Source organism: Alexandromys fortis, unplaced genomic scaffold (assembly GCF_014885135.2).
Source record: "Alexandromys fortis isolate MF-2015 unplaced genomic scaffold, M_Fortis_MF-2015_v1.1 scaffold_349, whole genome shotgun sequence".
Lineage (NCBI taxonomy): Eukaryota > Metazoa > Chordata > Mammalia > Rodentia > Cricetidae > Alexandromys > Alexandromys fortis.
In genome coordinates this window covers 98,093-108,535 of record NW_026068216.1, presented here as the reverse complement: position 1 = coordinate 108,535, position 10,443 = coordinate 98,093, and the positions used below count along the sequence as shown (strand labels likewise).

Below are 10,443 nucleotides of genomic sequence, written 5' to 3'. Positions count from 1 at the left end.
GCCTCAGCTGCTGTCACGGATAGGAAGTTAGTCCCTTCCCACCATTGACTTTAAGTGCTCTGAGCTGGCTGGGCATCCTCCTGACCTATCAGGAAGGGACTCAGGAACAAGGTAACATCACTCGGGCTGGGGCATACCGCAGGCTGTAGTGTGGGATAGGTAGGACAGCTTCTGGGCCCTTCAGCTCTATACTCAGACCCTGCTGCACTGTTTATTCCATAATCAGTTACTTTGAGGGATAGATACCAAGGCATATGGACTGAAGGCAAAAAATTATAATTTATAACAGTGGTTCTCAACGTTCCTAAGGTTGCAACCCTTTAATACAGTTCCTCATGTTCTCCTGATTCCCAACCATAAAATTATTTCCACAACTAATTCATAATTGTAATATTGCTACAGTTATGAATCATAATACACATATCTGCTGTGCAGAATATCCGATAATGCAACCTCTGGGGTGGGGGGAGTTGCAAGCCACAGGTTGAGAACTGCTGTTTAGAATAGACTCAGTTATGCTCCTAGACAGTCTCATAGGAGCAACAAAACAAACCAAAGCCAACAGCACTGAGGAGTCAAGGCAATTACACACATGAGCAAAATCCAAGGGCTTTACAAAACCACCAGGCATCACCTCCTGGATGAACTCTGGCATGTGTCAAGTGATTGTGTAGAGGTTACCTCTGGGCAGCTACTCCTCTGTGTGGATACACTGTTTCCCCTTACTACCAGCATCTTCCTGCCCCATGAGGGTAACCGATGAGCTGGACCTCCCTTAGAACCCCAAATCGTAAGTAGGCTACCGTCTTAATTCTCGACTCATTTATTTTAAAATAATTCAAATCAGGCTCTCATGTATGTTAAGCAAGTGTTCCACTTGGCGGAATCTGTTGTTCTCATCAGCCTTTTCCCTGAAGAGGATCAACCTCAAAGCTGACAGGCTCGGTGACTGTGTGGAAGTCAGAGGATAATTTACGGCAGGTGGTCGCTCCTTCTACCACGAGATTGTCAAACTAAGGTTGTTGCCAATAAGCCATCTTGCTGACCCTAGAATTCAAAATTATTTTCAAAAATGTGTACAAGTAAAAGAGCCAAACTGGGTAGGAAGACTGGACCTGTGTAACCATAGTTACCCACCACAGAGCAGCCTGGCCCTTCCATTTCCGCAGCAATACTCTGAGGTTCATAGATCACAACTCCAGGGGGTTGAGTCTTTAAGAACACATTTTGAGCTGGGTGGTGGAGGAACAGACCTTTAATCCTAGCACTTGGAGCTGGGCAGTGGTGGCACACGTCTTTAATCCTAACACTTGGGAGGCAGAGGTGAATGGATCTCTGTGAGGAGTTTGAGGCCAGCTTGGTCTACAGAGCAAGTTTTAGGACAGCCAAGGCTACACAGAGAAATCCTTTCTTAAAAAACAAAAACCAAAAAATGAATACATTTTGGATTCTTTAAAAAACAAAACAAACAAACAAACAAACAAGACCCCTGAAAGACAGGGGCGTGTCCCTGGCCTCATCTTTGGGGTCTTTCTCACAATCTTGGGCTAAAAGGATACTCAGAGAGGAAAAATGCTTTTTCCATGTGAAAATATTCCACTCCCTCACACACTACAGAGGTAGCACCACGTGAAGCTGCATGCCGCTGAGCGACCTGTTGTTCGTGAAACATCCACCGCTCTCCACTCGGCGCTGCCCCCTCCTGACCTCCCGCTCTGTCACCACTTGATATCCAAGCCATCTGTGCGGGGCTCCAAGCTCTGGTATGTGGTGTGCAGCACCTCCTGGACTTTGGGGGACTCGGTACCCTCCAGCCACTCCTGGTACAACTCCTGCACATGCGCACTGCTCTCTGGGGGCCGCACGGGGATGCCGGAGTAGATCCCTTCCATTTGCTGCAGCAGTGCACGGTCTGTGTGGCCGTCCTCTGTCTGGGCTTGGCCTCTGCCATTTAAGCATCCTGAAAGATACACAGAGGTGAATCTCATCTTCCCTATGGGACAGCCGGTTACAAGGGAGCTTCACATCAAGGGGCACAGTTGGAAGCAGAAGCATGAAACAGGTAGTACCATGTGATTTGGGCGTGTTTCTGGGGCTCGCAGCATTCTCTGAGGTTATCATGGAGCCTGCCCAGGAGGAGAGTCCTGGGTATTCTTTTTTTTTTTTAATTATTTATTTATTTATTATGTATACAATATTCTGTCTGTGTGTATGCCTGCAGGCCAGAAGAGGGCACCAGACCCCATTACAGATGGTTGTGAGCCATCATGTGGTTGCTGGGAATTGAACTCAGGACCTCTGGAAGAGCAGACAATGCTCTTAACCTCTGAGCCATCTCTCCAGCCCCTGGGTATTCTTTAGTCTTACCATATATATAAATACACACATTACCTATAAACCAGTTTTACCTAAAAGCCTTTAGAAGTGGCAGCTTTCTGCTGTCTGGATTCCTAGCTTCTGAAAATTACCCAAAAAGCATAGAATGGCTAAAAAGCTATGAGCACAACCACTTGCACACAATGCTGTCAGTGTGCAGGCCCTACAAGGCTGCCTTAGGGCTGAGTGAGCTAAGAGCTCTGCATGAGCATCCCAGCCATACAGTCTAAATCAGTGTGGGTCTCCTATTGTCAGTACCACCCACTCTTAGACCTGCCGATACACACACAGACACACACATAGACACATTCACACACGCCCCAAAATGCACTAAGGACCTAGGGGTAGGAATATCTTGGTGGCAGAGTGTGTGTCTAGAAGGCTCAAGTTCCTGGCTTCCACTCCCAGCATCAAGCTTTCATTTAAATGAGCCAGGAGATAGGCTGGGAATACATAGCTCAATAGAAAGCTATAAGAAAGCCCTTGCTTACCATATACACGTACAATACCTGGGTACAATCCCAGGAAAAGTAGATGCCCCCTGCTCTCATCCCCCCTTAGATGCTGGTCACTAGCAGATTCCCTCCTCTGGAAGATCCCTTAGGACATGGATGGACTAGAAATATATAGGCTCTCCTTTATCTCACTCCTTATGGACCCTTTCTCGTCTCTGACAATGCACCTTGCCTAGCTCCCCTGGGCTTCTGAGAACTCTGGTGTTCCTACTTAAGTACCTTTCGTCACCACAAACTCAGGATGACCTAGACACTCCTGGTCTTGAGACTGTTCCGTCACACCCAGGGGTGTAGAGAGACTTAAGATCAGAGGCTCCGCTCATTCTCCAGTACCTACACCGTCTCTATCAGCGAGAGATTCTAGGCACTACACCTATCCCAGCTCTGGCCTGCTCTCATTGTCTCTCCGCCTAGACAGGAACTTTCTTCAGCTGCCCTGGTCTTTACACCTGGATGGTTAATTTCCCTGTGCAGCAAGGGGAACTCCTAGGGAGCAAGCGACGTCTGTCTTTTCCAGCTGCCAGCTTCCACCAGTGGGCCCTATGGACCAGCTCCACATTAGTGACCTTGGTACCGGGTGGGGCTCCCCGGGAATGTCCCTGGGAATGTCTAAGGATACAGCTGTCCACTTCTCACGCTACAGTTGAGGGAAGGGAACTTCATGGCTGAAGATGGCATGCCACGCATGAGAAAGCAACCTGCCCTGCGTGGTTACTGTGGACAGGCTGTTACGGGCCTGCTGCACCGCTTACCTCTGGGACATGCGAGGACCTCCACAAAGTGATACGGGAATTTGCCCTTCCTGAGCTTCAGGATCATGTTCTGGATGTTGCGAAAGCCGTAGGCCGCAGCAAAGCGCAGTAAGACCTCCCCGTTCTTCTCAAGGGTGACCTCGTGGAAGTCTTTGTTTCTGTAAATCAAAACATGGATTTTAATGGTCATTGACCTAAAGATCACTTCTGTTTGTCTGAAGTACCGTCTTGCTATGTAGACCAGGCTAACCTTGAACTCACAATCTTTCCTCAGTCTCCCCAGTGCGAGGTTTACCATATCGACCCATTTTTCAATTTAAGTCTTAGATGTCACCAACGTAATTTCAGTGGGGAGACTCACAAAAGGCCCTTCTATCGTAGGCAGCGCTGGCTTTCGTGTGGAGCAGCCATGTACACCACGTACACCAGGCACACCACACACACTGCATATGGGCCGCCTGTATCACCCCCGCTCTGGCTGGCTGTCAGCATCCCTCCTGGGCACCCCAGCTGTAGATAAGCCGGCACAAACCTCAGTGCACGGTAGGTGATCTCCTCCACGTGCTCGCCAAACAACTCCCTGGCTGCATGTCTGAAGACGTGGGCCAGATGCCCATCTGAGCTCACTCCATCGTGACGCTGTACTGCCACCTCCTTCATGTCTCCAAACCTCAAACAGACAAGACAAAATCGTCACTGGTGCTGATGACGTACTGGCTAGTGTCGTGTGCCAACTTGACACAAGCTAGAGCCATTAGAGAGGAAAGAGCATCAGCTGAGGAAATGCCTCCATGAGATCCAGCTGTGAGGCATTTTCTGTTAGTGATCAATGGGGGATGGGTCCAGTCCATGGTAGGCGGTGCCATCCCTGGGATGGTGGTACTTACTAGGTTCTATAAGAAAACAAGCTGGGCAAGCCAGGGGAAGCAAGCCAGTGAGCAACACCCCTCCATAGCCTCTGCATCAGCTCCTGCCCTGTTTGAGTTCCTGTCCTGGCTTCCTTCAGTGATGAGCAGCAATGTGGAAGTGTAAGGCAAATAAGCCCTTTTTCCCCCAACTTGCTTTTTGGTCATGGTGTTTCATTACAGCAATAGAAACCCTGACTAAGACAAAGTAGTTTTTATAGTTTTTATAGGAACAGGATCCAGGGAACCACTTAAAGATTAGTCCTTTGCAGGTATTTAAACTTTGGGGAGCCACCATGTGGATGCTTGAGAAACAAACCTGGATCATCTGGAAAAGCAGTAAACGCTCTTAACCCACTGAGTCCTCTCCAGCCCCCCAGAGCATATCCTTAATGAGGTCTAATGACCAACGTGAATTGTCATTTCACATCTACCCAAGACTGCAGTGGGGCTGTGTCACTGGGACTCACTCCCTTGCTTTTCTGTGCAGCGAAATCCAAAGTCCTAGCTAGGCATCAGGGTCACCATGGGAAACAGAAACCCAACAGCTGTGTTCTTGGTGCAAAGGGACCAGAAGAAGTCACAGTGTTAGATGCGTGGCTCTTCCCCACATAGCTTCTACGCTTCCTTTCTTCCTGAAGGATACTGTAAGCCCTCAAGTCCCCTGGCAGTACTAGAGAATCCACTGCAAAGGCAAGGTTGGTAAAACTGCAGGAACCTGTCTCAGTACTCACATGATTTGATAAAGGCAGCCTGGGGCCTGCAAAGCTCACTAGAGGCCCCTCCCCATTTACAAAGATGCCACTTACAAAGTATCCACAGCAGTGTCCTTCACAGAGAGGTCACTTTGTTCCATTATCTGAGCAATTTCACCTGGAGGAAAACAAGAGGCGGGAGTCACTGAAAGGACAGGTGGTCCAGAGCTCTGGGCCAGGCTTTGCTTCTCCCAGAGAAATTCTGCATTAGAAAGCTAGGACCCCCCTTGCTTTATGATCCATTTCATATCTCAGGAGCCCCTTGCCGGGAACTGGTAATGCTGGCATCAGAAAAGCTCTAAAAAGATGTGAAAACAGAATCCTCTTTTGAACCCTGGCCTGAGGTAATGCTGTAGCTGCTTCATACTGAATCAAAGCGAAAGCCTGTGTATGCGCCACACTGCACTGGAGGTTGAGACACGCTACACTGCACATTACCAGAAAAGTATACTTTGTATACCACTTTCTTTCCATATACAGCTTAACAAGAAACCCCCCCCCCCCCCCCCCGGGAGAGTCCCCTAGACATCAGTAAGACAGCAGGTGCCATGAGACACCATTAACACACAGCACAGGTTGAGTTCTCAATGTGGTGCTCGAGAGAAACTGGAACCCCACTCGGGAAGTTAGACCAGCACCATTGAATACTCCCTGCTGCACTGTCCCACCCTGGTCAAAGCTAGAGTCCCAGGACAGGACAGGACAGGACAGGGAGGAAGAGAGCTCCTGGTCTTCAAGGTTGACCCCGGTCCACACACCTTCAAGGATCAGCTTTCAGAGTCTGATTCAAGCAGACGAGCCTGGATCCTAACAAGCTCCCACAAGCGCTCTTGACCTCCTTTCTTCTGAAAAGCTTCCAGGACTTCAGCGGCTGATTTTCATCCCCAACCGAATGTGCTGTAGTCTCTCTCTGAAGCAGTGGTTCTCAACCTTCCTAACGCTAGCCCCTTTAGTAAAGTTCCTCATGTTGCGGTTACTCCCCAACCACAAAATTATTTTCCTTGCTACTTGGTAACTATAATTTTTCGACAGTTATGAATCATACTGTAGATATCTGATATGCAGGATATCTGATTTGTAATCCCAGTTGGGGTCGCCACCCATAGGTTGAGAACCACTGCTCTAAAGCATAGCATCTGAAGAGAGCTGCCAGCAGGGCCACTAAATGCAGCATTCACTAGAGTACATAGGAATCTTCCACTTTTTTCAGTGTATATTGGCTTCCTCGCTTGTGGGAAAGTGTGGAGGGTCTCCACAGGCTTTACAGCAGGCAGAGAAGCATCCACAAAGAGACAAGGATGAAACTCAGTTCAGCCTGGTACTGGTGCTGGGCCAAGACTTCGAGAGTCTGACCAACAGCTCACTTATTTTACCCATATTTAAGCACAGCACAATTTTGGGGAAAAAAGTTTTCTGATAACAATTAACTTGGCTCTGTGACGACAAGAAAGCTTAAGACAGCTTTACATTGACGCTCTTTACAAACACATATGGCTTCATCCCTAAAATGGTCTCTTGTTGACTCAGAAGCAATGCTAAAGATAAGGGTCTAGGAGGCTGGGCGGTGGTGGCACACACCTTTAATCCCAGCACTTGGGATGCAGAGGCAGGCGGATCTCTATGAGTTCGAGGCCAGCCTGGTCTACGGAGCGAGTTCCTGGACAGGCTCTAAGGAGAATGAATGACTGATGTAGACATAATGCCCACTGGAGTCAGGATTTGGTCTGGCCCTAAGACAACATAGAAGTCACTGAGGCTGTACAAAAGACATCATTCATAAGGATGGGTTTTATGGCCCAAAACAATGCTCAAGATTTATTGGGGAAGGGTCTGGAATAGTAAAACCTAAATTCTGGGAGATATGGGCAAAGCCTGGCTCGACAGACAGGTTGTAAACTACGTCCACTCCCAGAATTACAGGAGGACAAGTTAAACATCTCTTTCCTTTGAAGGATGCTTGTGTGTTTAACCTTCCTGGCCTCCCCAGTGCTGTCTGTGTGCACAAACACTTGTTGCCCTCTACAGGAAACCATGTTGATGGCTGTGATGTAAGAACATATCAATCGTTCTCCCAGAGACCTGACTCCTCTGGAAGAAGACCGAGGGCAGGCAGGATGCAGGAGCCTCCTCTTCACTTTAGGCAGCTGAACCCAATTATCAGTGTCAGAGGAATGCTCACTTTCTGAGTCCAGCTCTCACCTGATGTCAGCACACAGTCAGTGCCCCTGGCACCATTCAGAGTGGTGGAAAGTCCCTCCCGAAGAGCTTCCAGCTTCTTATCGTAGCAAGGAGCCACGACAACATGGAAAATTTTCTCTGGAGACAGATTCTGTGGAGGAGAGCACTCACTTAGAGCTTCAAGGATGTCAACTAGAATATGGGGGAGTCGCAAATGCTGCTTCTACCCTACCCCATGTACGGTACTACCCCACCAGCTCTGCACAGGTAAGAGCAGGTTTTACCTGAAGACTTTCTGAAGCTGTTCAAGGAACAACATCTAGGCCACCCTGCTCTCCCGAGACAAATCAAGAGCCAGTTGCCCAGTGACCTTTACATTGAGGCCAGAGCACAAAAGCCCTACTCAGGGTAGGGGCAGAGTTCAAGAGGAACTATACCTTGATCTTAGCCTTCTGGGGGTTAGGCCAAGATGTCCCCACCTGCACCTGCAATCAGATCTGTAACTTTGGGTTCCACTCAGAGAGCACAGGGCTGGGAGCTTTGAGAAGACTTAGAAATGCTAGAACTCTCAAAGCAGGTATAAGAGGGCAAGGGGGAGCTGGAGAGATGGCTCAGAGGTTCAAAGCACTGGCTGCTCTTCCAGAGGTCCTGAGTTCAATTCCCAGCAACCACATGGTGGCTCACAACCATCTATAATAGACCCGGTGCCCTCTTCTGGCCTGAAGGCAGACATGCAGATAGAACGTGTGTGTGTGTGTGTGTGTGTGTCTGTATTTTTTTTTTTAAAAAAAATAGAGGGCAAAGGAAATGAAGACCAATCCATAGCCAATTTTCTGTCCCTTGAACTCAATACACATGGTGGGGGGTGAAATTTGCCAACTATATATAAACAGTTTATAAACAAAGAAATATTTCCTATGGCTAAAATGAGGTTGTCAGATGGATACAACCTTTAGGCTGGCTTCAGTGTTTGGAAGATCCCTCCCCTTGCTGTCTTTCCTAGTCAGTGTGATGCTTAAACAGTTGGTTAACAAGAAGAAAGAAAGGAAGGATGTGATTTATCTCAAACTGCCCAAAGTCTTGGAACACAAGATGGGGATGGGATGAGGCAAGGGACATGAAGGCACCCTAGACTAGGTTTTATCTATCATGTGACAGATAGTGTTAAGACCATGGGACCAGGGACTGGAGAGATGGCTCAGTGGTCAAGGAGACTGACTGCTCTTCCAGAGAACCTGGGTTCAATTTCCAGCACCCACAGAGTAGCTCACAACCAGATGTATCTGCAGTTCCAGGGGATCTAATAGCATCTTTTGACCTCTGTAGCACCAGGCATGTAAGTGGTGCATAGACATACAAACACATAGTCAAAACACCCACACACATAAAATAAAAAGTAAAATTCAAAATAAAAAAATTTAGGACCAGGTGTGTTAGAACATTTCTTTAATTTCAGTGCTCAGGAGGCAGAGGCTGCAGATCTCTCTGAGTCTGATGTCAACCTGATCCATACAGTGAGTCCCAGAACACCCAGGATTACATTGAGAGTCCCTGTCTCAAAAAAAAAAACCAAAACCAAACAAAACCAAAAGGCAGGCTAAGGGGGGGGATCTGTAGCCTAGAGCAAAAGTCAGGATGGGGGGGGGGCTTAGCTTTCTGAAGCACCCAGAACAGATGCAATCAGGCAGTGTCTCCACCGGGAGGTCCAGGGCCACACTGTCCGTGGAGTGTACAGTGTTCTCCCTCAGGCTGTATCCACCCTGAGTCTACCCTCTGCTGCTCTTCTCTGGAGAGGACTGGCTTACCTGCTTTCTAGCAAAGTAATCCTTCACCAAGGACCCCATGACCTGCTGGGGGGACTTGGCAGTGCAGAGATGTGGGATGACTGGGGGGCCCAATACCCGCTCAGCATATCTGACCCAACCTAGAGAGAGAACACATGAGGTCAGATCCCCCTGCTTCCTCCTGCCTTCTAACTGAGACTGTCAGTCCAGAATGAACCAAGACATCTCCTCTACATCGTCCCTGTTCAGAAGGTGCCCTGCTGAGTGGAATGGGCCTGCCGACTTCTAGCCAAAGCCAGGACATTTATTTCTACAGTTCTGGGGAAATGGTACCAGTAGGCCTGTGCTCACCAGGACAGGCAGAGGTCAACATGGGTAGTTCACGCTGCTCCTCACTGTGTCGGTGATACCGGCGTACAAATTCCTTCTGAGTCTCCAGGATGCTGAAATCTGCCGCGATTGTGGTGTCAAATACATAGTGCACCCCTGCAGGAAAGAGGGACATGGACGTTTCTCTCAGACCAAGTATGGATCCAGACCACATCTGACTTCTAAATACTCTCTGCCTTTCATTTTATATTAAAACAGGGTCTTACTATGCAGCCCTAGCTGGTCCAGATCTCATTAAGTTATGTAGACGAGGCTAGTCTTGAACTTGTGAACTCTCTGTCTTTCATTTTATATTAAGACAAGGTCTTACTATGCAGCCCTAGCTGCTCCAGATCTCATTAAGATATGCCAACGAGGCTAGTCTTGAACTTGTGATCTGTCTGATTCTCAAGTGCTATGATTAAAAGCATGGACCACAACACTTGGCTTTTTGTTGTTAATCTTGACAAGGTCTCTCTATGTAGCCTAGGCTGGCGATGAAGTTGAAATCTTCCTACCTCAGGCTTCTGTATGCTAGCATTATAGGTAGACACAACCATATTGTAAGCAGTTCACATCTTACAATAGACCAGTCAGCCTCACTGTAACAAAACATCTGTCTGCACACAGCAGAGGGTGTGTGACACCCATCTACCACTGATAGGAAGCTGGACTCATGACACAAGGAATGGGGTTTTGACGTTCCAGGAGTTTCTCCAAAGTTTTTCTATCCTGTGCCCTTAAAAACTGAACTTGAAAACTAAAAAGGGCCCTTCATGAGTTTAAAGTATATACCAACAGTAATATAT

General features: G+C 48.0%; 1 protein-coding gene across 1 annotated transcript in view; it reads right to left on the bottom strand.

The window, feature by feature from the left end:
* Positions 1-305: 305 nt before the first annotated feature.
* The window catches only part of Narf (nuclear prelamin A recognition factor), a 17,274-nt gene continuing 7,136 nt past the window's right edge, over positions 306-10,443 (bottom strand). Inside the window, exons 5-11 of the mRNA XM_050130424.1 lie at positions 9,617-9,751; positions 9,287-9,405; positions 7,503-7,632; positions 5,358-5,421; positions 4,176-4,313; positions 3,644-3,801; positions 306-1,960 (exon numbers count right to left, since the gene is read on the bottom strand). Of these exons, the coding sequence (XP_049986381.1) occupies positions 1,719-1,960; positions 3,644-3,801; positions 4,176-4,313; positions 5,358-5,421; positions 7,503-7,632; positions 9,287-9,405; positions 9,617-9,751 (986 nt within the window). The 3' untranslated portion in view covers positions 306-1,718. The remainder of the gene's footprint in view (positions 1,961-3,643; positions 3,802-4,175; positions 4,314-5,357; positions 5,422-7,502; positions 7,633-9,286; positions 9,406-9,616; positions 9,752-10,443) is intronic.